Source organism: Mobula hypostoma, chromosome 1 (assembly GCF_963921235.1).
Source record: "Mobula hypostoma chromosome 1, sMobHyp1.1, whole genome shotgun sequence".
In the NCBI taxonomy this organism is placed as follows: Eukaryota; Metazoa; Chordata; class Chondrichthyes; order Myliobatiformes; family Myliobatidae; genus Mobula; species Mobula hypostoma.
Genome location: NC_086097.1, coordinates 72,360,817 through 72,388,767, shown reverse-complemented (window position 1 = coordinate 72,388,767; position 27,951 = coordinate 72,360,817). Strand labels below are relative to the sequence as shown.

Here is a 27,951-nt window from a genome sequence, read left to right as displayed (position 1 = left end):
ATCATTGTAATTTCCTTTACTCCACTGAAATACTGCTAAGTCAGACTTTACTTTCTCCTTATCAAATTTCAAGTTGAATTTGATCATATTGTGATCATGACCTCCTAAGGGTCCTTTTACTTTAAGCTCCTTAATTGCCTCAGGTTCATTACATAAAACCCAGTCCAGTATCACTGATACCCTAGTAGGCTGAATGACAAGCTGCTCTATAAAGCCATCTCATAGGCATTCAACAAACTCATCTGAGATCCATTACCAACCCGATGTTCCCCAATCGATCTGCATGTTGAAATATCCCATGATTATCATAACATTGTCCTTTTGACACACCTGTTCTATTTCCTGTTGTAATCTGAGGTCCACATCCTAGCTACTGTTGGGAGGCCTGTATATAGCTGCCATCAGGGTCGTTTTATCCTTGAAGTTTCTTAACTCAACCCTCAAGGATTCAACATCTTCCAATCCTATGTCACATCTTTCTACTGATTTGATGCCATTCTTTAACAGCAGAGCCACGCCACCCCTCTGCCTGCCTTCCTATTCCTCTGATGCAATGTGTAACCTTGGACATTCAGCTCCCAACTACAGCCTTACTTCAGCCACAGCGATAATATCATACCTGACAATCTGTTATCGTGCAACAAGATCATCCACCTTATTTCTTATTCTTAGTGCATTAAGATATAACACTGAGTACTGTATTTGACCCCCTTTTTGATTCTGCATCCCTATTGCACTGATAGCCTGCTGGCTGCAATTTTGTCCCACCATCTGCCTGCCTTTACTAACAATCTGACTGCATGTTAACTTTGCTTTTTCACCATTGTCCCATCCCAAGTCCCTCCACTCTGACTCCCACCCCACTGCCAAATTAGTTTAAATCCTCTCCAACAATTCTAACAAACCTGCCCGCGAGAATATTCTTCCACTCGAGTTCAGATGCAACCCATCATTTTTGAATAGGTCATACCTCCCCAAGAAGAGATGCCAATGATCCAAAACCCTAAAGTCCTGCCTCCTCCACCAGCTTCTCAGCCACATATTTATCTGCCAGATCATCCTGTTTCTACCCTCACTGGTGCATCATTGCTGACTTATCAATCAACTGCTTTTGTTCCAGATCCCAAGGTACATTAATGAAGACTAATTTCAAAAATAATAACAAATAACCTACACAAACAACAGGAATTCTGCAGATGCTGGAAATTCAAGCAACACACATCAAAGTTGCTGGTGAACGCAGCAGGCCAGGCAGCATCTCTAGGAAGAGGTACAGTCAACGTTTCAGGCCGAGACCCTTTGTCAGGACTAACTGAAGGAAGAGTTAGTAAGAGATTTGAAAGTGGGAGGGGGACAGGAAGATCCAAAATGATAGGAGACGACGGGGGGGAGGGATGGAGCCAAGACCTGTCCAGCTCTTGGCCCAATCCCTCCCCCTCCTGTCTTCTCCTATCATTTTGGATCTCCCCTTCCCCCTCTCAAATCTCTTACTAACTCTTCCTTCAGTTAGTCCTGACGAAGGGTCTCGATCTGAAACAAATAACCTACAATTGGCATTCTAAAAATAAAGTCTAAATGTCTACCACCCATAAATGTAAAAGTGTTTGCTCATTTTTTAAGACAATACCTTTTAGCCCTTTGACTCTCCAAACAGTAGAATTACAGCATATTAGTACGTTCCAGACAATTAAATTGTCCTTTAACCTTGTAAATGCCTAGGAATACAAATAGTCTGCACAATTACTTTGCAATATGTTAACTTTGGTCTGCAGATTCATTCAATTGAATCTACAATACACCCCTTCCAAGGCCAATGTTCACTTCCTAACAGGTAGTTCCCAAGATAACTCACAACATTCCAGCCATGGTCAAGTCGGGTGTATGCTATATTGTAGCATTGTTTCTGTTCTCTTGTAATCTAGTACTCCAGATACAAGTTCAGTGCTCCATTGGCATTTTTGATTGTTTATGCGCACGAACTTCCATTGCTTCTAATTCTTCAGAAGTTAGAAAATGTTTCTCTTTATTGCACTTAAACCTGAGGTAATATATTCCAATTTGCCTGTACTGAATTTTATTTGGTTAACCTATTAAAATCTTGATTTTATGTAGCATTTTCTACTAGACAGTATATTCTACTATCAATATTTGTCAAAGCAAACTTGAATATGTGTTTTTGCCCATAACTTAAGTAATTTAGAAGAGATTTAGTTGTAATAATTGTAACACTGTTCTTGTGGAATACCACTAGCCACATACTGCCAATTTGAACATTTTACATTCAACCCTGCTCTCTGTTGATTGTCATTTGATTCCAAACAGTTAGAATATTGATCATTACAGAATGTCTGTCTGATGCTTCCCGCTCCCTCTCCTCTCCCTTTCCCAAACATGATTTCCCTCACCATCCCCACCTTCTCACTCTCAATCCACAATAGAGACCCATATCACAATCAGGTTTATCACCACTCACATCCCATGATAATTGTTTTTTTCTTTGTAGCAGTACAGTGCAATACACAAAATTACTACAATACTGTGTAAAAGTCTTAGGCACCCCAGCTGTATTCAGTATGTGACTAAGACTTTTGCACAGTACTGTATGATAATCTATTGTAAAGTTGCATAGTGTACTAAAGAAACAAAGGGAACCACCCCTATTCGCTTCATTTCAAAGTTGTCCCAAATAAGTGGCTGCCCCAGTTAAACAAAAGACTAATTAACCAGAATCCATTGTCTTGACAATCATCTTGAATGTTACAATGAAAATGAAGTTTTGGAGGACGCAATCATTGAAAGCATTTTATCAAAACACCAAGGTGGGAGGACAAGGAAAGTGACGAAGTTGACACATCTGAACTTGATCTAGTGACTACATAGGACACCAGGATATTTATTGGTGGATTACACTATTCCATGTATAAAGGCAATGCAGACTGTTCATTTTCTGCACTAGCCGTCTGCTGATTTTGTTCATTTACAGTTAATCGAAAGAACATGGTAGTGTACATTGGATGAATTCCTCTGTCAGAACTCATATACAGTACTATAGTAGTAGTGGTGGTGTCATAATTTGTTCTGTATTTCATTTAAATGCATAATTTGTTACTCACTTAAAATGGTAGTTTGTCTTTTTTTATACCATCTTAACCACTTCCATGAAACTCTGGCTAATTGGGGTGCTTAATGGGCAAAATATACTGGTCCCTATGTGTCCCTATTAACTGAAATCCAATGTATCTAAAACTGCAAAAATGATATCAAGATTCTAAATATAGGTAACCTCCCTATGATTAGAAAGAGACTGCACAAGATAATTTTTTCTCATTAATGAAATACAGTAACAGAACACCAAGAGGAAGTTTTCAAATCACTTAATGTGGTAGAGAGCAAGCTTACTTCTCTGAGGAGAAATTGTTTAGCTCACCAAATGAAATCCACAGGCAGAAAAGAAAGACACAGGCAGTAAAAGCCAAGGATTAAAGTTAACACAAACCAAAGAACTGCAATAAATATAACAAAATAGGAGTAATGGAAAGAGAACTCTAAAGACAATTTACAAGTAGTATCAAAGATAAATGTGGATTTTTCTTACAGTTGTGTTAGGAAAAATAGTATAGTCAGGAGCAACATAAACCTTAAAAGTGATAGAAGTTTCACTAAAAGTAAAATAAAGAAATGGAAAAAAAGTTAATTAATCCATGAGTACCCTTACAGAAAAGGAAAGTGTATGCCAAAAATTCCATGGAAACTTGTAGACAAGAATTCACCAGAATTAAAGTAAATTAACAACAGCAAAGAAAATAATGAAATGAGGAAGTGACTAATCCCCAATACCATGACTTTAAAAAAGGTCAGGAAAACAATGTAGCTGCACAACTATCATCTTCCAAAATTATTTAGATTTTTTTTTAATTGGAATCTATTTTTACTTAAAGTGAGACAGGGAAAATGCAGAATTATATATTAGCTATCCTACCGTGTGTTTTTTGAAAATTAATTTATAACTTAAGTATAAAGCATTAGGAAGCCTTTAGAATTTTCGGTATATCATGCACCTTATTTAAGGTGGCATTCATAGTGTTAAATACATTGGTTCAGGTCTGCATATCCCCAGTCTAAGATACTGCAATGGCCTATGACCTCATGCCATATGTGTTTGAGGGATTCACATTCATTTTTCTCCAAGCACACACAGCTGCACCAGGATGCCTGCGAGAACATCCAACATTCAGTAGTCTCTGGAGCACAGCACCAGTGTTCAGTGAAGTAAAGCCTGGACAGAATTGCACCTTCTGACATGCCTTGGTTACACTGCTCTTGTTCACTTGTAATAAGCAGGTCACCAGAGTGAGAATCCAAAACCAAAAAATTTGCAGTTGCTGGAAATTTGAAATAAAACCAGAAAATGCTGGAAATATCAGGTCAGGCAGCATCTGTGGAAAGAGAAAAAGTTAATGTTTCAAGTTGGCGACCTTCCATCAGAACTAGGAAAAATTAGAAATCAACATGTTTTAAGTTTCTGACAAGGGGGAGGGGTAGAGTGAACATATCAGCTGCTACTTACAAGCCTTCACTACCTTTTCTCAGTTGGCATCACATATACTAGTGTCATTCAACTACTCTTAGCCCCCAACTTACCAACTTATCACATGCATTCCTCTACCTTTTCCAAGTTCTGATGAAAGTAAAATGCCAATTATCTGTCTAAATAGTCTCAATGATTTAAATAATTCTGAGCTGAGCTATATCACAACTTTATGGAAGTACACTTTGGACCGGATGAGCACTGATGAAGAGGTGCTGATAGACAGCATGATCTCCCATGGGGCACCTGATGGTCCTACAGTAAAGCCCAAGCATGAATTAGAACCATCATGGTAAGGATATTACAAATTTCACTTCCTGTTGACATCATGTCAACACGAGTGCGTGTTGTGTGCAAAGCAGCAATCTGATACTTAAGTTCAGGTAGCTGTGAAGATACACTGTGAATCTACTGATATTCAGTATCTCTTCCTCTGTCACTCTCGGTTACAAGATGGCTGATTCTCTACTTCTGCAAGAAGGGATAGTGGCCAGTGGCATATGTTCAGAGAGTTAATGTAAACTCATTGCTAATGGTAACCATTACAGTGCGCCCTGGCAATGCACAAGTGATGAGAACCAATGGGAGAAAATGCACTAAGGAGAATAGGCAGGGATGGGTATACCTACAATTCAAGGTAATACAAGAAGTGATGTGCTGAGGTTGACTCAGAAACATAAAGTGCTAGAAATTCTCTGCAAGTCAAGGGATGTCTGTGGAGAGAGAAAAACAGAGTTAATATTTCAGATCAATGACCTTTTATCAGATCAATTAAAAGCCATTGACCCAAAACATCAACTCTGGTCAAGATTTCTAGATTTTTTAAAATCATATTTCAGTCAGAGAAATATCACTAGATATAAACTATATTGACTTCCAGAGAGTATGTGAGAGAGTTTCACAGAAGAGACTATTTATTAAAGTCAACAGAATATTTATTGACAACACAGTCAGTCAATGATTTGAAGGTAAGGCAATACAGATGACTACAGTGTATGGAAAGTAAAGTCAATTCACTCAAAAGTCAGTCTTTTTTAAAGGCAGCAAGGACAATAACTACAACAGTAACTAGCAGGGTTCCCTCTCCAGAAAGAAGAAATGAATGTAACATACTGTAGAGACACAAAAACTTTATGCCTAAAACTGATCTCGATCATGATTAGCTTTGTGGTCACCAAGCTCGACTGCATGGCCAATTAGCAGATCATTTTCACTGAGCTTCTCAGTCCAGAAGCAGAGTCTATAGTTACAGCCTATGAAACTAAAGGGATTTTTTCATTGGCTTGATGTGGCAAAAGAGAAATGAGAATGAGTACCAAGAAAAGGATATATGCTGAAATCTCAACTGAACATGAATAGGTGATCTTCATCTTTAGATCAGTAGTATTAAACAAGTAATGAATAGTATTCCTGAATGTATTCTTCAGGCTGTGGTGAAATGGAGTTTTTGAAGCTGATTGCCATATATGGTCACTTCTATATGTATATTTAGCAATCAAAGTGGAAGTTCTAGATGATAGTTTTATTAATTACCAAGGATTATAAAAGCACCATACAGATAACCATCTAGCCAAATATGCACAGCACTAAGATTTGCAATATAATAGCTAACATAGAAAGGATCATGAAATTACAGGGTCACTGATTAGGTGTGGGTACAAACCTGTGGTGGCCAGATTTTAATACAGATAAGTACAATGTAATCAATTTTGGATTAAATAAAATAATAGTTTGCAATACATATGTAATTGGTGAAATACCAGAAACAGTGCAAGTCCAAACAGAATCGGGTGCCCACAGGAGTATGACCACAAATGTAAGGTGGAAACTAAGTGTAGTGAAATAAATGTTTGTTATTAAAATGCAAAGGAAAGAACATTTTGCAACATCAATGGAAAGCTGGAGTTAGACCAGATTTTGAGCATGTAGGTAACATCAGAAACCTCACCTTGGAAAGCAACATAATCAACCTTAGAAAGAGCTAAGAAGTATAAAAAAATGTTACCACAGCTCTAAAAGTTATTTATGTGAGTAAAGGACCAATGACATATATCGGATAAATTCCCTGGAGTGGGGATGGACAGCAGATTTTGTTCTGTTTTATGCTATTGATAGCACAGTTGAAGAAAAAATATTTTCTGCTGATGGGAGAATCTAGGTCAAGCGGATACAACTTGAAAATAAGAGGCAATAATTTAAAGAATGATTAAGATTCTAATTTTTTTTTCTCCTACAAAAAGCAGTAAATAACAGCTCAATTACCAATTTTAAACATGCTGGATAAACTTTTGCTGGCTACACGTGTTAGAGGATGTGAGGCCAAGGACTCAGCTAGGTCACATAAACTATGATCTCAGTCAGCTCCAGGGGCTGAATGGCCTACTCCATTTTCAGTATTTCTAAAGCAAACCTCAGGGGACCTTATCCTTGCCATAATGAGTGCAGGACAAGTAGACCTACAGAGGTCGATAACACCAAGAAAATGTAAATACGTCTTTAAAATGAAATACAGCTAACTACTAAAAATAGCATTGAAACCACTAGTAAATTATATCATAAAATAGCTAAAACAATTAGCAAGCTTTGGAGAACTTTCCAGTTAATTGCACCTCCAAATCATGCAAAATTCAGGTGTTATATTTGAAGAAAAATTGTTGCCCCAGATTTTGAGAGAATATCTTCTCATTATTCATTTGATAATACATGAAACTCATTGCTCTCGGATCCAGCAGCCTAAGATTAGTTTCCAAGGAGAACATTTCCAAGTATGCAATGGTGGTAATGCAATGGCTATAATACACAAACCTAAGGCTGCAGCTATTCATTATTTCTAACACTCAGCTGACAGATGTAGTCAACTATTTAGCTCTAACAAACCATCATAAAAATAGTACTTTACCAACTTGAAAATTAAATATTATAGATTACATTGCTGAAAAAACATTAACAATTATTCTATACTTTATAGAGAAGGTGATGCACATCCCATTTTGTGAATAATTTGTAGACCAAAATGACATTTTGTATTTATATTTTACAACAGCTCTAAACGATAAGCATTCTTGAACAGAGTAAATGTTACAGCTGTTTTATGTCCATAACACTGATATTGAGAAAATTAGGTCCAAAAATAAATTATTTCAAGATTAAATGCGGCCTTAAAATTTTATCTTATTTATTTTAAATACAAGAGATTCTGCAGATGCTGGAAATCCAGAGTAACACACACAGAATGCTGGAGGAACTCAACAGGTCAGGCAGCATCAATGGAAATGAATAAACAGTCAATATTTTTGGCTGAGATCCCTCTTCAGGATTGGAAAGTAAGAGAGAAGATGTCAGAATAAAAAACAGAGGAGAGGAAGGAAGATAATAGGTGAAGATAGGTGGGTGGGAAAGGTAAAGGTCTGAAGAAGGAAGAATATGATAGGAGAGGAGAGTAGACCATGGGAGAAAAGGAAGAAGGAAGGGCACCAGGGGAAGGTGATTAGTAGGTGAGGAGAAGTAGTAAGAGGCCAGAGTGGGGAATAGAAAAAGAGGGAAAGGGGAGAGGGAAAAAATAATTACCAGAAGGAGAAATCGATGTTCATGCTATCAGATTGGAGGCTACGTAGATGGAATATCAGGTGTTGCTCCTCCACCCTGAGAGTAGCCTCAGCATGACAAAAGAGGAGGGTATGTATCAACCATGGAACAGGAATGGGAATAGGAATCAAAATGGTTGGCTACCGGAAACTCTGCATTTGGCAGACAGAGCAGAGGAGCTCGACAAAGTGGTCTCCCAATTTACGTTGGGTCTCACCAATATAGAGGAGGCTCCATCAGGAGCACCATACACAATAGATGACCCCAACAGATTCAGAGGTAACATATTGCCTCATCTGGAAGGAATGATTGGGGCCTTGAATAGAGGCAAGCCAGGAGGTGAATGGGTAGGCATATCATTTCTGTCGCTTTCAGGAATATGTACCAGGTAGGAGCTTGTGGGGAGGAATGAACAGACAAGATAATCATGGAGAGAGTGACCCTTGCAGAAAGCAAAGAGTAGGGTAGGGGAGGTAAAGATGTGCTTGATGTGTTCGGTAGTAGGATCCCGTTGAAGGTGGCGGAAGTTACAGAGAATGATGTGTTGGATGCGGAGGCTCATTGGGTGGTAGGCAAGGACAAGAGGAACTCTATCCATGTCAAGGCAGCAGGAAGATAGGATGAACTTGGATATCCAGGAAATAGAGGAGATGCTGGTGAAGACAGCATCAATGGTGGAGGAAGGGAAACCCCATTCTTTGAAGGAGAAACGTTATTTATCTCAAGCAACACACATCAAAGTTGCTGGTGAACGCAGCAGGCCAGGCAGCATCTATAGGAAGAAGCGCAGTCGACGTTTCAGGCCGAGACCCTTCGTCAGGACTAACTGAAGGAAGAGTGAGTAAGGGATTTGAAAGCTGGAGGGGGAGGGGGAGATGCAAAATGATAGGAGAAGACAGGAGGGGGAGGGATGGAGCCGAGAGCTAGACAGGTGATAGGCAGAAGGGGATACGAGAGGATCATGGGACAGGAGGTCCGGGAAGAAAGACGGGGGGGGGGTGACCCAGAGGATGGGCAAGAGGTATATTCAGAGGGACAGAGGGAGAAAAAGGAGAGTGAGAGAAAGAATGTGTGCATTAAAAAGAGTAACAGATGGGGTACGAGGGGGAGGTGGGGCCTAGCGGAAGTTAGAGAAGTCAATGTTCATGCCATCAGGTTGGAGGCTACCCATACGGAATATAAGGTGTTGTTCCTCCAACCTGAGTGTGGCTTCATCTTTACAGTAGAGGAGGCCGTGGATAGACATATCAGAATGGGAATGGGATGTGGAATTAAAATGTGTGGCCACTGGGAGATCCTGCTTTCTCTGGCGGACAGAGCGTGCAATCCACGCCTGCAATCGCCGTTTCTTTGACTTTCTCATGTTAGGCAAAGATCGCAAGATCTTACATCTACGGACTCCAGAGCCTGCCGGCCCCGACGCTAGCAGGCATGAACTTTCGGTTGCGGCCCCTGCCGTTGGTCTCGGCGGCTCCAACACCTCAGGACATATTCAAAACCCGGACTCCAGCAACGACCATGGAGACATTCAAAGCGATCGCGCAACCACCAACTGCGACTCCAGCCTTGAACTCCAGGCCGGGTCTTTATGTGCTGCTGTTGTGACTCCCGTCTCCCCTTCCCCCACCACCACTCCGCAGCCCCGTCTTCCTCAGATCCCACCGTCAGCTCCTGGGCCCTCAGAGGCTCCATCTTCCTCTCACCCCAACCCTCCCCTCTCCATTGACACCCCCAGCCTCCCCCCTCCCCCCTCTGATCCCAGCTCTCATCCGTGCCGGGTCTTTACCATCCCCTCCGACCTTCAACTGTCGGAGGCAGAACGCTCTGTTCTCAGTAAGGGCCTCACGTTTGTCCCCCTTCGCCCACACCTCAGCGAGTTCCGTGTTCGCCATGATGCGGAACTTTTCTTCCGCCGTCTCCGTCTCCGAGCCTACTTCTTCGGCAAGGACTCTTCCACCCCCACCGATGACCCCTTCTCCCGTCTTCATCCCTCCTCTTCTTCATGGACACCCCGCTCTGGTCTTCTGCCTGCTCTGGATCTCTTTATTGCCAACTGCCGACGGGACATCAACCGTCTCGACTTCACCGCACCTTGTCCCCATTCCAACCTCACTCCTTCGGAACGCTCTGCTCTCCACTCCCTCCGCACTAATCCTAACATTATTATTAAACCCGCTGATAAGGGGGGTGCTGTTGTAGTCTGGCGTACTGACCTCTACCTTGCCGAGGCACAGCGACAACTCGCGGATACCTCCTCTTATTTACCCCTTGATCGTGACCCCACTAAGGAGCACCAAGCCATTGTCTCCCACACTATCAACGACTTTATCCGCTCAGGGGATCTCCCATCCACTGCTACCAACCTTATAGTTCCCACACCCCGCACTTCCCGTTTCTACCTCCTACCCAAGATCCACAAACCTGCCTGTCCTGGCCGACCTATTGTCTCAGCTTGCTCCTGCCCCACCGAACTCGTTTCTGCATACCTCGACACTGTTTTATCACCCCTTGTTCAATCCCTTCCGACCTATGTTCGTGACACTTCTTACGCTCTTAAACTTTTCGATGATTTTAAGTTCCCTGGCCCCCACCGCTTTATTTTCACCTTGGATGTCCAGTCCCTATATACTTCCATCCCCCATCAGGAAGGTCTCAAAGCTCTACGCTTCTTTTTGGATTCCAGACCTAATCAGTTCCCCTCTACCACCACTCTGCTCCGTCTAGCAGAATTAGTCCTTACTCTTAATAATTTCTCCTTTTGCTCCTCCCATTTCCTCCAAACTAAAGGTGTAGCTATGGGCACCCGTATGGGTCCTAGCTATGCCTGCCTTTTTGTTGGGTTTGTGGAACAATCTATGTTCCGTGCCTATTCTGGTATCTGTCCCCCACTTTTCCTTCGCTACATCGACGACTGCATTGGCGCTGCTTCCTGCACGCATGCAGAACTCGTTGACTTTATTAACTTTGCCTCCAACTTTCACCCTGCCCTCAAGTTTACCTGGTCCATTTCTGACACCTCCCTCCCCTTTCTAGATCTTTCTGTCTCTGTCTCTGGAGACAGCTTATCCACTGATGTCTACTATAAGCCTACTGACTCTCACAACTATCTGGACTATTCCTCTTCTCACCCTGTCTCTTGCAAAAACGCCATCCCCTTCTCGCAATTCCTCCGTCTCCGCCGCATCTGCTCTCAGGATGAGGCTTTTCATTCTAGGACGAAGGAGATGTCTTCATTTTTTAAAGAAAGGGGCTTCCCTTCCTCCACTATCAACTCTGCTCTTAAACGCATCTCCCCCATTTCACGTACATCTGCTCTCACTCCATCCTCCCACCACCCCACTAGGAATAGGGTTCCCCTGGTCCTCACCTACCACCCCACCAGCCTCCGGGTCCAACATATTATTCTCCGTAACTTCCGCCACCTCCAACGGGATCCCACCACTAAACATATCTTTCCCTCCCCCCCTCTCTCTACATTCCGCAGGGATCGCTCCCTACACAACTCCCTTGTCCATTCGTCCCCCCCATCCCTCCCCACTGATCTCCCTCCTGGCACTTATCTGTGTAAGCGGAACAATGCCCTTACACTTCCTCCCTTACCACCATTCAGGGCCCCAAACAGTCCTTCCAGGTGAGGCATCACTTCACCTGTGAGTCGACTGGGGTGATATACTGTGTCCGGTGCTCCCGATGTGGCCTTTTATATATTGGTGAGACCCGACGTAGACTGGGAGACCGCTTTGCTGAACATCTACGCTCTGTCCGCCAGAGAAAGCAGGATCTCCCAGTGGCCACACATTTTAATTCCACATCCCATTCCCATTCTGACATGTCTATCCACGGCCTCCTCTACTGTAAAGATGAAGCCACACTCAGGTTGGAGGAACAACACCTTATATTCCGTATGGGTAGCCTCCAACCTGATGGCATGAACATTGACTTCTCTAACTTCCGCTAGGCCCCACCTCCCCCTCGTACCCCATCTGTTACTCTTTTTAATGCACACATTCTTTCTCTCACTCTCCTTTTTCTCCCTCTGTCCCTCTGAATATACCTCTTGCCCATCCTCTGGGTCCCCCCCCCCCGTCTTTCTTCCCGGACCTCCTGTCCCATGATCCTCTCGTATCCCCTTCTGCCTATCACCTGTCCAGCTCTCGGCTCCATCCCTCCCCCTCCTGTCTTCTCCTATCATTTTGCATCTCCCCCTCCCCCTCCAGCTTTCAAATCCCTTACTCACTCTTCCTTCAGTTAGTCCTGACGAAGGGTCTCGGCCTGAAACGTCGACTGCGCTTCTTCCTATAGATGCTGCCTGGCCTGCTGCGTTCACCAGCAACTTTGATGTGTGTTGCTTGAATTTCCAGCATCTGCAGAATTCCTGTTGTTAACGTTATTTATCTTCTCATTTCCATTACATTTTTCACTCAAGTGGTTGCATTGTATTTTTCCAGCAGTTAGACACCATGTTAATATTTGGTACAAGCAACAATGTTAAAACATGTACTTTTCAACCCAGTGTCAATAACAAAGAATGGTACTCAATTCAACCTAATGTAAAACAATAAGCAACCACAGAATAGTGAAAAACAAACACTTCATTTTACCAGGATTTAGCCTGACTATTACACAGTGAAAGAGCTGGAGGGGGTGAGGCTGAATAGGGATAGAAATATAGGTCACCTAAATAGCTAGGAGACTTCAAGGGGATATAGACAAACTTAATGAGAAAGCAGCAACATGACCACTAAAGAAAAATATAGAAAAATGCAAGGCAATCCAATTTGATAGAGAAAAGACAAATCTTGCTTTAAGCGTATGATTTAAAAGGTAAGAAATTGAAAAATATTCATCTTCAAAGGGACATGGGTGTTATTGTAAACAAATTATTGAAAGTTAACATGCAGCTACAGCATGCAGGGCAGGGCAGGAAAATGGTGCCAAAGTAGGCGATCATCCATGAGGTTAATGAATAGCAAGGCAATCTTGAAACCGAATGGCTACCTCCTGCTTTATTTCTTTTGCTCCTATGTTCATGATGCCTTACAAGATCAGTAGTAAAATGAATGCCTATTTAACTAAGACAGTTAAACACCACAGCTATATACTACAAATGTCATATTACTAGAGGCAAAGAAAGGGAATTGGAAGGGTTTGGAAAATGTCATTCGTCATTACCAGTCCATTATTACTTGGAAGGATTCATTTTTCAGTAATGAGTGTAGCAAATAAACCAAACGGAGCAATACACAAAGGAGCTAAAGCTACTGAGTAGGCCAGGCAGCAACTATAGAGGAAGTACAATAGTTGGTGCTTTGGGTTGAATTCCTCCAGATTTCCAGTATCTGCAGGCAGTATTTTGTATCTCTAAAATTAGCCAAATGACTGCATAATTTAACTCCAATATCTAAATTTGTAGGCTAGATTATGTCAATCCCATGGTCACACTATATTATGTCGCCCTGTGGGACCAAAGGTCCAGGTCTTGCTATTGCAGCCACACTATAATTGATGATGAGCCCTAAACTGGCGATCTGAAGCCCTGCCCCCAGGTCACTTTGATGACCTGTTGATAGCTCACTACTATCAAAGGCCTTATTAAATACTTACAGTCAAATTGTCATACAGAGATGAATTATCAAAAAAAATTATAAGACTTAAAAATACACAAGTGATAGCAGCAATTTAAAATATTTGGATTAAGTAAAGTACAACTATTCTCATCTCCACTGAACTTTTCAGGCCAGCTCAGTGACCGACTCAAAGAATAGGGCTGCACTGTCTATGGGTAAGGCCAAGTACACACTTCTGAGCTCAGCCCCACCGCTGGAAGTTAGATGCTACATGGCACAGAATTCAGGAATAAGCTGACTTGTGCATTGCAGCTTACTGATACTTCTCTGCACAGACATGTGATCCAGCAAAGTGATAAAAAATATTTGCGTTCCATCGAATTTAGAAAGTTGGGAGGCAATGTACTATAATTGTATTTCATTGTTAAATGGGAACTGAATGGGTAAAGAGAGAGAAAAACAAGAAACCATTTACCCTGGTTTGGGAGATAAGGAGTGAATGCTCTAAAAATTAGAACAAGATTTGGTGATGAAAAAAAAGTTACAAATCACCTCTGCATGCAAAGGGCAACAGAATTTTAGAACTCTTCAACAAATGGCAGTGGATGCTGGATCAATTGATAGTTCCAAGTCTGAGATAGATAACTTGTTAATTAATGGTATTAAGGAATAAGAGGCATGAGATTCATTCACAATTCAACCAGGAAGTCGCTCTGATGCAGCCTACAAGGCTCAATAATCTAGTCCTCTTTATAATATCCTGCTTACAGTTAGGAATTCTCCACGTTCACACTCACTGATTGCTAACAGGCTACCAGGCAAACCTGTATGTCCGACGATGCTATTTCACTTCCCAAGGCTTTCTACTTTCAATACTTGTACAAAGTCTTCATCTATGGAAACAAAGTAATTAGAGGGGATATCATGTGGTGACAGCAACAAATCCCAAGGAAAAGCAGGCTTTTTCAAAACACAAACATTAATCAACATGGAACGCATTTCTCTAGATTGAAAGAAAATCCATCTTAATTTCAGTTAGTTTCTAGCAGAAAGCAGAGGTCAAAACAAAATATACTCTGGAAACATATAGTACAAGTTAAGGGTGCCATTGTTCTGTAAGTAACAACACAGCATATTATTGAAATGCCAACATCCACACAAACGACCATTGTGAAGTAACATGATCATAATACTTAACAAAATTGATGTTCTACCCTTAAAACAACAGCTGATGTCCACTTTTAGCTAAGCTGTTTGCACTTTTGTTTCACAAACTAAATAATTTTAATGCACTTTATCCTATCAGAAATCTGATAAGTCATAAATGGTATAACTATTAATCTTTGTGATTCAACTCACTGTATGGCATTTTTACAGCAGCAGAAGCTTTTCTTCCCATCTGGTTGATACTACTGACTCAATGTGAACTGAGAAAGTCAAGTCTAGCCATTTCTTGTCTGTGTGTATGTATGCTGCACCATGACACCACAGCCTCTACGGGTCAGATTAATTAAACTCGGCAGCAGCTGCAGTGCAACGTGAGAAGCACATCGCTACATTTCTCACCCGTCCTGCCCAATTACCTGCGGCATTCCAGCACTGGACAACTGACATCAAGCACACTGCTCTCAAGACTACATTCCCTCTAGTCTCCTGATGAATTTTAAAACAAAATTCCCAAACCATTGAAAGGACTAAAGAACTCTGCACCTGCTGCAGCATGCAATGATGAGTCCCAGTGAGAGGTTTGTCAGTCAGATCTCTGCAGATGCTGTTCTATTTTATATCAGAACTACATCCAAAGATGGAAATGGGATGACAATCTCATATGCAGACTGCAAAAGTCATTTCTATTTCTAAGAGTTGTGGCTTGACAGATCTACAACAGTAGAGCTTGTATCCTGGCTTGTCTCCAGTGTCACAGCTGCAACTAAACATTGTGGTCAACAAACAACAAAGATCTGGGTTACCACATCTTTATCTCCAGCAGAAAAAAAGAATGAGGAATAGCTGCCATATTCAGTGGTTAATAATCACAGCTTCATGGTTATTTCATTTCCAAGGCATGGGGCAGCACACTGGATTTTAAACCAGAATTTTACTACCCAAGATAGGATTCAAATCCACTTTGGTCCAATGTGAATACAGTCTTTTCTTTTAACTTACTGAAACAATTTACTGCGACATATTGCCTCCACCACTAACGCACAGATTAACAATCACATTTAGTCACCCCAGGATGTTAAATTTAGGAAATAGAGCAACGGTGCTCTTCTGAAAGTGAGAATGTCAAACAGAAGATTGAACGTTACTCTATTGTGTCTGACCCAAGTGTTTGATGCTGACCAAATTTGCAAAATACAGGTTCTACTGTTTCAAAGAAACCATAGATCTTTATAATATTCTACCAGGAAAGTTAAAACTCCAACAAGGAAAGTAATAACTCCATGTTACTCCTTAACACATTTTCAAGAACTTTATTCCTACAGTTAACCTTTGAATGGAATGGTTAGTTACTGAGAGTATATTAATACCTAATAATAGCATACATAAAAAGCAAAAGTCCTATTATTCTCATTGAATAAAGATATTTCAGTTATAATATTTTATATTGACAGGGTGGAATAATTTAAAGGTGCAGTACAGTCATGATATTACAAGAAATGCTATATCTATTGTGTTACACAAAACATGCTACTGAATAACCTCTTCATAGTAATTGCATTTCAAAAGTATAAAATTATAGAGTCTTTAAAGACAGTTAATTACATGCATTTAATTAAATCATAATTGCTTTTAATTTACACTTAGTGATTTCACTGCTTAATAATCTAAACCTCTCACTGAATCAGTTAGGTCTGTCAGAATCTACTTCATAAACACTAGAAAACCTCTTCCTGTAATTCAGATGAGAACTAAAAATACAATTTATATAAAATTTTTAGAAATCAGTACAACCAGCAACAACATCTGCTTCTGCAATGCTTTTCAATTTCAAATTCTCCATTCCATAAATTTGACATGTAAACCCACGTTCTTACCTACAGCGCAGTACAAGAGCACCAGTTTTCGACTTATTGCAGAAATTATAACCAATTATTTCCCAATAATTACTCAATTAGGATTATGCCAATTACACAAATGTGTTAATTAAAAATTGTAATCCAGTAATCTGCTGTGAATGTGCATACAAACACATTCAAATGATGAATGGCAAAAAATTAAAGGGCATTCCATGAAAGAAGATGCTTTTCATTATTTCCTGCTAATTGATGTCATCAAGCAATAATTATCAGTGGCTTCTATCAGTCAGTGGACAAGAAGATGACAGATTGTTGACATCAGTGCAAGTACATAGTCTGCACTAAGGCAATGAAATGAAAACTCTTCCAAAAATTTATTTCAGAGCACATTTGAATTCCATTAATAAAATCATAAAATGCTGGAAACACGCAGAAGGCTCAGCAGCAACAATGGACAGAAAACAGTTAACATTTCAGGTTGGCCCTTCATCTGAACCACATTTCTAAAGGGTCAACAGTGCCAAAATATTTCAAATCTTTGACCTTTATAGTGCATAGAAAATGGCTGCTGGAAATACAGTTAATATCCGAGACATTGCACAGAAATGGGCTCTCTTGCTCACCACGTTCTGCTGACCTTGTTGCCCATATGCACCAATCAAATTTGCTCACATTAGATCCATTTCCCTCTGTGCCTTGCTTAGTTAACTGCCTGTCTAAACATTTCTTAAACATGGTGATCATATCTGACTCCACCACTTCCAACAGCAGCAAGATGCAGTTATCAACTGTGTTTTTTAAAAAAAATGTGCTCTTCAAATCCCCTTTAATACTTCTTCCTCTTACGTTATACCCAAGCCCCTTTGTTTTTGACATTCCTACCATGCAAAAATGACCAGCTACTCTATCCATGTTTCTTATAATTTGACATAGCTCTATCCAGTTACCCCTCAATTTTCATCACTCCAGTGAATCCTATCAACCTCTTCCCATAAATAAAGTCCTCTAATTTCCTCTGTACTCTCTCCAGCACAATTACATACTTCCTATAGTGTTGCCACCAGAAATGCACTTAATACTCCAAGTATATCCTAACCAGTGATTAGTAAAATTACAACACAATCTCCCAACTCTTACATTCCAAAACTCTAGCCTATGAAAGCAAGCATGCTATATATCTTTCACACCATCCTGTTAATCTGTGCTGCCACTTTTAGGGAACTACGGACTTGAACCCCAAAGTCTTCTTGTTCACCAACATTCCTAGCACTCCACCAATTAATGTGTATGGCCTACTCAAAAATGCATCTATCAGAATTAAGTTCCATCTGCTGACACGCCACCCAACGCTCTGCCCAATCCATTTCCTGTTGCAGCCTTGAACATGCTTCGTTGCTATCCACATCACAAACTTTTGCATCATCCACAAACGCACTTATTGCATCTCACGTATTCATTTCCAAACCATCGATATAAAGCAAAAACAACATCAATCAGGACTTCCAATCAGAAAAGCACTGACTATCAAAAATATTTTTTTGCGTTACATACAAGAATGAGAACCCAGTGATTTCTATCACTAAATTTATATTTCCAATGGCCTTATTAAAAATAAAAGACATTTTTAATTTAATACATGACAGCTTGTTAATACCTTCTTCCCCAGCTACTTTAAAACTGACATGTTACAACACTCCTTTACAAGGAAAGTCTATGTACCAGTCCAATATATTGGCTACAATGCCATTGAAACCACGTTTAATATTTCCTTTAACGCTCACTCATTGAGGTTGAAGTACAGATTCAACAGATGCCACCAAGAGAGAAACTTGTGTCATGTTATTAATACTGCTTTGTAATAATTATTAATGCAAATCTTACATATATTACTATTTATATTGACTACATCCAGTAACAGATGTGGATCAGAATTTTGGTTGCAGATTATACCAATCTGAGTAAACTTACATTTTTATTTTCTTAGCCAGCATTCCAGTTGCTGAACCAGACTACATGATTAAATTACTACATGATGACATAATCCTCCAAGAGGACCACAACCCTGTCGTGGTCTGGAGGCTTATGCACCTCAGCGACCCAGAGAGCTATGTTGGCTGAAGCCAGGGTTTTATACTTTGGCTGTTGGTAGGGTTACCCATGCCAAGCAGGTCAAAGGTTAGAGGACAGACTAAGAGTGGTCCATCGGTCCTCCAGGTTCAGGGTTCAGCTTAGGGCTAACAACCCTGACCAGAAAAACAAAATTGTTACATAAATAGCAATGAAGAGTCCTTGTACAATAGTATTCCTGAGATTCTACCCTGGACTTGCATGACTGACTGTAGAAAAAACTGAGAGGAAGCTATTGATGTGATGAAGAAAGCCCTGAACACTGACAGACATGGAGGACCTTCATTGCTGCCCCAAATACCAGCAGCGTAATGGGCAGTAAGTACGATTACATAATAATATATAACCAGGAACAATGCAAAATCATTTTTATTCAGAATTATTACTTTATTCGATTTCTGGATTATAAAAACACAAGTGAGGATTTATTTTAATAATTTTTAATAGTTGAACAGTTGACAACTGTTTCTTATGTTGTCAGAATCAATCCTGATTCTTATGATATGAGCACATGGCTTAATTTCTCTATGTTGGAATGTATACATTTAGTGACATTTTGTTTGGCTGGGGGAAGGGGTTGAGGTGTGGGGAGGAAGGAAAAGGGAGCAATCGGGACAGGAAAATTGTGTTATTTTCCCATGCACAAAGTTAATAAAAAGCATTTCATTTTTTTTCCGATGTATATAAACTGAAATTAAAAATCATGAAATATTCTACACTTCCAAACTAAAACCAAATAAAAACAAGTGATAAAACATAAATATTCCCAGATAATACATCCAGAATAAAATCAGATCTTAATTTTAACTGAAGCTGAGGAAAAGGGGGATACATGAGAAATTTTAAATAAGTTTGTGTGGGTATCATCTATTTTCTTACAGGTAAAGAGAGACAATATTGATACCATGTAAGAGCTAAGTGCTTTTCCAGAAATGCTTATGGATAAGAGATGCCGAAATACTTCTCCCACAGTCCCTCAAGCAAACAAATTTCCCAATTGCACAATCTCTCACTGTGATCAGGCATTAGTTTACCCTCATTCCTGATTGTCACACTCTACAGACCACGACCTCCATTCTCTCCCCTACCCTCCAAATCAAGCTGTGCCAACTATGCAACCAGCCATATATCTATGCACCTGTTACTGGGCTGGCTTCATGCAACTTACAGGTAGCCCAGCTTCTCTGTAACGATTATCAGGCAGAGCTCCTCCTCCTGTAAATATAGGGGTCGTGGTATCTAAGCTATCAACATCCAACAATGAATACTTTTGTCAGCACTGCATCTTAATGTTCAAACTATTACTACATACAAGTGGCACAATAATTGAATAAAGTGAGGAAAGTTACATAACTTACCGAATTTATACAATTTATCATTTGAAGTATTATTGCCCAGTGTTAGTTCTCCATTCTTAATAAGATTACATGGTGATGAAAGGTTTGCAGTCAGGTTTGATGCAATCAGTAGGCCTATCTGAATGTCTGGACAATATTGACACTGGTGTATAGAATCAATTGTGGGTCTTCCTCTAAAGAACTTAAGTAAAGTGGATATTTGGTTTTTAAACAGCTTCCTTTCTTTTTATTCAAAATTTATTTAGTTAACTGACTCTAATTTCATCAGCTACCCTAGTGGAATTTGATTTTATATCTTTTGGTCTCTCGGTTATTAATCTACTAATGTAACAACTAAGCCACCAGACAGTAAACCAATGAATCAACACATAATCGCAAGTAATTTTTTGTTTGCATCCCGTAATGGTAAATGTGTTAATCCATTTGTTAAATTTAACTCAGAATTCATAAATATTGTTAATTTTTTTCTTTCTAACTTACAGTAAAACTAACTTTACACAACACTTTGTCATAATTTAGTTGATTCTGAAAATTACCACAAGTCATAGAGGATGTTTCAAGTAAGCATGTGACTAACTATTAGTATTCCCAGCCACATTGATATTTTTGAATGTGTTTTTTCTATCCCTGCTTTTCTCTACCTCATCCCAACAGTGCTTGGTCCTTTATTTCTTAACTTTGACACAGATAAATCCTTTGTTCAAAAAGAAAGTAACCATTTAAGTCCAACAACAAAGATCACATGACCAGCAGCTGTCCTGTTAAGAATTGTCAGTGGGTGCAGCTGGTGACCTACTATATGTCAACACGTCACCTCCCTATCCCGATTCTACTGAGGTTTTTAACACTAAAAAAGGCTGCAGCATCAAGAGCTTTCTGTAATTCAAAGACACTGGCAGCTCTACTGGATAATTGGCAAGTAGACTGGCAAAAGCATGCATCATCTTAAGAAAGGGATTGTACAGATCAAAAATCTCCACAACCATTTTTGCTCTTCCTCGAACAAACTATCTTTCATACCACATGCTACTGGCCAAGTTCAATGAAATGTCTGGAGCTGCTTTATATTCTACATGTGACATTACTGCAGTAATTCAGAGTTTTGGGAACACATCACCCTTTCCTATCACCAATGATAAAGTATAACATTATCTAGAACTTCAATTACATATTAAGCATGCGGTGCACTTGATATATCTTAAACTGTACCGTCTGTAACATAATATCTGCTCAAATTTTTGAAATTTCACTTAATTATTAAAAACTATAGGGCATTAGTTATATCATTAGACTTTAGAAAGTTCTTCACAAAGTGAAATCAATGTCTTCAATCCTCAAATAGAGTTCAGCACTACATGCATATGGCATTAGTAAAAACGAGATATAAAGCAGTAAAGGATGTGGCTCTGCCCAAAATTGGTATGATTGCAATTTTCTGCTTCAGCAGACATCAGAAAATTAACAGAGAGTGGCGACTTTAGTTAAAAGTAATGTATCACTATGAAATAGAAAATGTATCATTTTAGCAACTCAGAACATTACACACAGAGGAGCTCAAACAGCAATAAATTTGGCAGTTCTTTTGAAAGAAGACTGCCTTTAATAAACAGTTATTTGACAAAATAATAAAATAACTTGAAATTAACATACAAATATTATGAATGTTAAATGTAAAATACAGAGCAGTCAGTTACTTTCCAATACATCAGTTAGCATACTTTAATTGTTTATTGTCATGTAGTGCAGAAACATCTTTCTATCTTTTAGGATTCCACATTAATTTGAACCATAACTACAGTTTCAGTCAGTATTTCCAATGAGTTGAAATGCCGATTTTCTTTTTGTTCCTATAGATTAATGCTTCGAAAGCTTAATCAAGTACACCCCTCTGTTTCTTGTGTTCATTTTGAATTTTGCATTCTATTTTTTTCAAAACGTATTATAGCTGCAACCAGGATGGTATAAAAACTCTGATTCGAACAATTCAGTAAAATATCTATTATCATGGAATTCGGCGGTACAGTTATTGGCAAATTTTCTAAACTATATTTTTACTTCGCAACTGATCTTATACCACTGCATAATAACATCTACAACATTAAGGTGCTTTGACTAGGAGTAATATGAAAAATATGCTTCTTTAAAGAAAAACAGCATCTTCATGACCAATTAACAGGCAATTGTGATATGTTTATTAAACAATGCACTGAATTTACATATACCATATTTAATGCAGGCTAAAATAGATTCTAAAGCAACACTACATGCAAACAGAAAACATGATCATTAAATAATCCACATTGCCATTTTATCTCTATTCATAGCGGATTAATTGATGATATTGACCAAAACTTATGTTAAAACTTAAGTGCATTAGTTCCATCGAGAGTATTTTTAAAAGTTTATACTGGAAAACAAATGGCAGCACTATAAATACTGGTAATTATACTGAACAGCTCAGTAAATGCAAAAGTGGATATCCACCTTTAGTATAAGCTTTAACTGTCAATCAAGTGCAGAAGGGATAAATCCCAACAGGCTTGCTTATTACATTTTTTTTATTTTAACTTTTAAATGTACATTAGTTGTGACAAAAAAGGGAAACCTGGTGTTGTGGTAACAAATAAAGTTTGGCACTGCTATTCAGTAGTCTGCATTGCTGTACTGGGTATGATGCACTTCCTGCAATCACAATGCTGTTACAATTGACAAGTCAATGATCAAATTATGACGATTTGAAATATTATTTCATGTAGTGCAACACAGATCAGCATAAATAATCAAAAAGGCAGTCAACATAAGCATATTACATTGGTTAAATATAAGAAAATGTTTAGACATAGTGCTATGGGTGATTCCAGTCATTATATTTTGTTAATAAACTAACTTTGTAATGTCATTCCTGTGCCAAATGTAAGATGTAAAGTATTTCGTGGTTATGTCTGCCCTCTTTTGCCACAAACATCTTTTGGGTGCAACAGCGTAAAGGATGTGGATCACGTAGAAGGGTGCCTTTTGAATCCTCACACCGCCTTAAATAAATCTGACAGCCTTACTGAGTGATAGTGAAACATTCGTACATTCTACTTATTATTAAGAGAGCTGGCAGAGTGCTTACACTCTTCACTTAGTAAGGAAATGGGCCAAGCGTCGCTGAAAAATTCCCAGATTTACAACGTAATTGAAATGCATTCCGAAATTAGCTCAGTATAAAAGAAAAATGGAAGATTTTGAATCTTTCAAAGGAGTATTATTTTTATGTGAGATCAGTTATGGAGGTGGGGAATCATCTTTTCCATGACAAGTCCATTAGAACATATCTGCGGGATATAATTGCTGAGCAACAAAGTCTAACATCTTTAAGGTACTTAAACGCATACCGAATCACAGACCACGTACCTTGAGTTGGGTTATTCAGACTGATACCAACACAACCACACGTGCTTGCATGTAGCAGGCACAATTTGTGTGTGTGTGTGTGTGTGTGTGTGTGTGTGTGTGTGTGTGTGTGGTGTGTGGTGTGTGGTGTGTGTGTGTGTGTGTGTGGGGGGGGGTGCAACAGGGGTCTGTTCATGAAGCTTGAAAGAAAGGTGGAAATCAAACACACAAACATAACACAATCACAAAGTGGTATTCGCCTCGTTTGTGATGGTAGGTATGAAATGGATCTCCCTGGGCCTGAAGAGAAAACGATTCTTTGCAATTCAAACATTAAATCGCATAAACCTGAAACCTTTCTACATCGCATAAGATAATATAATCAGAACGAAGCTCTGTTTCCAGTTGTCAAAATCATTCTATTTAGGAATGGGCGCTTGCAACTTGACGGCAGTCCGGTATTATTTTATTATAGAGCGCCTGCCTCGATTTGACAACAACCGAGGGTGAAAAGCCACACGGTAAGTAGTTTGTACAGCATTCATGAATTGGGTCTAGTGAAACGTGTCTGTTCTCTCACCCAGTTAATGTCACCGAGAAATAAAATGCCCCAATTGCTCGACTGCAGCGTCACACCAGCTGTCCCATCTCGATCTCAGAATTCATTCATTCCATTGGACGCAACTCTGGACTCTCAGTCAGCTTGCTTACGAAGAGCAGTAATCTTTTATTTTGTCATTAAGCCACTGGTTTCTAATTTAGCTCGTTTCACCTCAGCCACAATCCCAAAGCCAAATGAATGACAGAACTAAATCGGACACCCAACACCAGTCTTTACCAAACCAGAACCTAAGAGTGTTGGCAATGTTATTCGTCATAATCATCATCAGACAAGCTCAGAGAGTTTTTTTTTTACAATTTCTTCCAGAACAAAAGTTGTTTTCAGGCACAACTGTGCAATAGCTAAGTTCTGATAATTATTACGGGGGGGGGGTGATTAGCACGGGCGACATGTATTTGATAAATGCAATAAAGACACAGATTTATCACCTGCCCCCTCCCACCCCCACGCGTTTAACCATCTTCAGGGAAGGGTGGATAGGCATATTCAGAAACATAATTCAACAGCTAAAGAGGATGGGTGAATAACTAGAGCCAAATACACATACTTCAAATGTCATACCAGAAGACTACAACAGAATTTCATTGACAGTGTAGACTGAAGGCAAAATACCTTACTTACACTTCCCGAACAACACGCTTTAAATGTTCTTATTACATCGTCCGATGATTTGGGGGAACCTTTTGCTCTGCTGTCAATTATTATCTCTGAACTCGCTTTCACCTACCTGGGTAGAAATCTTTGGATTTGGACAGTTTGATCGTTGCACCAGTCTCTTTTTGCAGTTGGACAATGGTTTGTCCTCCTTTTCCAATAATAGATCCGGCAGCATAGCTAGGTATAAGGACTTTTAAAAAATACTGGCCGTCTTCTGCAAAAGGAAAACGAATAGATTATTGCAAAGTCGGAGATAAAAGGGCAAACAGATTTCCCCCAAATCTATGCCCTGGATTCCGGTGCAAAACGGAGTAATCATAAATTAGTATATTGGTAATTTTGAAGAAAATGATCGCGTTTAGTAGAGAAATAAATATTTTAGTCTATATAATATATTTTATTAAATTTGCAACTACTGAACATTTCAAAAATAGTTACTCAATGTTAAACGTCACAAAAATAAATGACATTTTGTGATGCAGAGGGAGAAAGAGTGTCTCTGCGTACCCATGTTTAGAAGGATTTTGAATAATGTATCAGAAGATGATGACAGTCCTGGTTTCCATGGTGACTGTGAATTTGTAATTGACCTATAAAACCGCGCTGTTTGCGTGCAGCGCAGTTAAATATCTCCACATACAACACTGTAAATAAATAAACGCAGTGTAACCGGCTAACGCTCTTCAGCAGCCCTCCTAATGATTTCTTATTGTTTGTTTACTTTTAGACACAAGATACGAACATAATTAACAACAACACGTGAATCAATGAACCATCCCTGTGTAAGAAAGATTAGCATCCCTCTCTCCCGAACTTAGTCAGGTTCTATATCTGATCCCCAACAATGATATGTTACCACAACACAGATACGAGGCAGCACAATCCCAGATTTCTTAAGAGAGCAGTGATCCTTTTAAGCTCATTTAAGTAAAATCCTTTAAGTAAAAGTAGATCCTTTTAAGTATCACTTAATTTCAAGCCTCTGCCAGCTCTATCCAACTACTTCGTTGTTACACAGGTAACACTGTCAGTCACAAAAAATAACGAGAACGTATGCCCAAGAAACATCACACACGTCAAGATTCTTCGCACTCTTGGAACAAAACAGCTAATTTCCCCTACAACTAAATTATACGGTGTTAATCATTACGGAGTCTGCAACTCGCAAATACACAACCATCTCGCTAACCCCCAAAAAGGCGAATAACCACGCAATCCCTTTTCCCCTACTTGCGCCCTACTGCTAATATGCAATAAACGATGGAAAGTGGACTCCTTTAAAACCGCTAGTCAGCCCACAATCCAAATCGTAGCAGTTCTTGCCAGTTCATGGCCACCAGAGCTCTGCCACTGATTCATGTCATCCAGGAATGAAAGGCAAGATATCAATACCGAGGGTATGTCTTCTTTCCCCAAAAATTACAATTTTAATATGTTGCGAACAAAACAGACGCCATTTTTCCAAGGGATTTTTGGGGGAGGGGGCGACGCAGAAGGAGAATAAATGGAGATACCCACCGCCAGTGTTTGTTCTCTTGGTGTTGCCAGCTTCAGGAGGCGCTTCGAGCGGCCGCTTTCTCGAGTCGGGGGGATCCAAGTCTATAGGAACCCCCGTGTGGGTCCCGTTCTGCTGGATGGGTGCTGCCGCCATCATGTTGTTTTGTTTGTGTGTGTGTGTGGCTGCAGAAAATACGGTGAGAAGGTAATTATAGAAGATATTTGTAAAGGTACAAGAAAAGGGGGGGAATGGATGAAGTGTGAGGGAGGGAAGGGATGAGGAGTGAGAGAGAAGGGAAGGAGGGTGTGAATGAGAGGCAAAGAGGGTGGGTGGGTGAGTGAGTGAGTGAGTGTAAGAGATATGTGGCAATGCACGGGGCTCCTAGTCTAATACTAATGGTAAAGCTGCTGCTAGTGCCGCGCTCGGTGCCGCTCCGCTCATTGTCAGCGTTGCAGCTGCCCGCTTTCAGCGGAGGCGGAGGGGGGGGAAGAGGGTCAGAGGTCACTCAGCTCAAGCAAACGCAGCTACCTCCTCGCTCCCGCGCGAATACGCGCGCGGCCTCTCACTCTCACAATGGCGAACGCAATCTAACACTACGCTCAATTACCCGGCGACATTGATTGGCAAGCGCCGGCCGACCAATCGAATCGCCAGTCGGCGTTCCCACACCCACCTTTCCCCCAGCCCCCGCCGGGTGCGGGGTGAGCCGCCGGAGTCGGAGCGCCGCGATGTGTGCGCGCCCACGCGTGAGCGCAGCGCTGCCGACGGGAGTTGCCTGTCACTGTGCACGGTGCATCAATTCTCCCTTTCGCGATGTGTGTACGCACAAGTCGCAAAATACTAGAGCAAGATAGTATCACCCAATTTAAAGCCCCTTATCCTTGCATCGGTGTTTCTAATCTTCGCCGGGCTCTATTTCATTGCTTTTATTTGGTTGAAAAGAAAGAGAGATAAGCCCTGACTGGTGTTCATGTTATGGTAGTGACCGCCACCTGCCTCTCCTGTGCACTCAGTGCTAAGACACAGCCCAGCCTCTTTACGTGCTGGAGCGCGCGTAACGGGCCCCGCTTCCCGGGGGTACCGGAGCGCGTGTCTGGCATACCAGTCAGGGTGAACCGTAGTGCCGGAGGATGCGGTGCGAGAGGGGTACCACGAAGCTCTAATCGCGTTCCTTCCCTAATTCAGCTCGCTGTTTCATCCCTCTCAAATGCAAAGCAGTTTAGTTATTTGCAGTTCTCAGAAATAGCTGAAATCGCAGTGTTAATAAACGCAACTTGTTATGATCACAAGAATAATAAAAAGAAGAACCTTCAGTGTTTGAGTATTCCAAATAGCACATCATCGATAATTCTCGTTTATTTGGTCGTTCGCTGAAACAAGTAGTATCAAGCAACGAACAGGTTTGAAGACCAAAAGAAATGCTCATCAGTTATACAGTTTGATCTAACATCTTGCATAATTTGAGAGAAAGGTGCACTTGCGCTGCTGAAAAATGATAAATATTGCAATAGTTTTGCAAATAAAACTGAGTAGCGACTCGGACAACGA

The 27,951-nt window shown here is 40.2% G+C and overlaps 1 protein-coding gene across 2 annotated transcripts in view; it reads right to left on the bottom strand.

Annotated features, from left to right (window-relative positions):
- Window positions 1-27,276, bottom strand: part of LOC134347941 (RNA-binding protein Nova-1) — a 273,130-nt gene extending 245,854 nt beyond the window's left edge. The window contains exons 1-3 of one of the 2 annotated variants that reach the window (XM_063050610.1): window positions 27,077-27,276; window positions 26,424-26,585; window positions 24,976-25,119 (exon numbers count right to left, since the gene is read on the bottom strand). In XM_063050610.1, coding sequence (XP_062906680.1) covers window positions 24,976-25,119; window positions 26,424-26,559 — 280 coding nt within the window. In that variant the 5' untranslated portion in view covers window positions 26,560-26,585; window positions 27,077-27,276. Of the gene's footprint in view, window positions 1-24,975; window positions 25,120-26,423; window positions 26,864-27,076 lie in introns of those variants that run through there. The other variant, XM_063050617.1, reaches the window with a different exon arrangement.
- Between the last annotated feature and the right edge of the window lie 675 nt (window positions 27,277-27,951).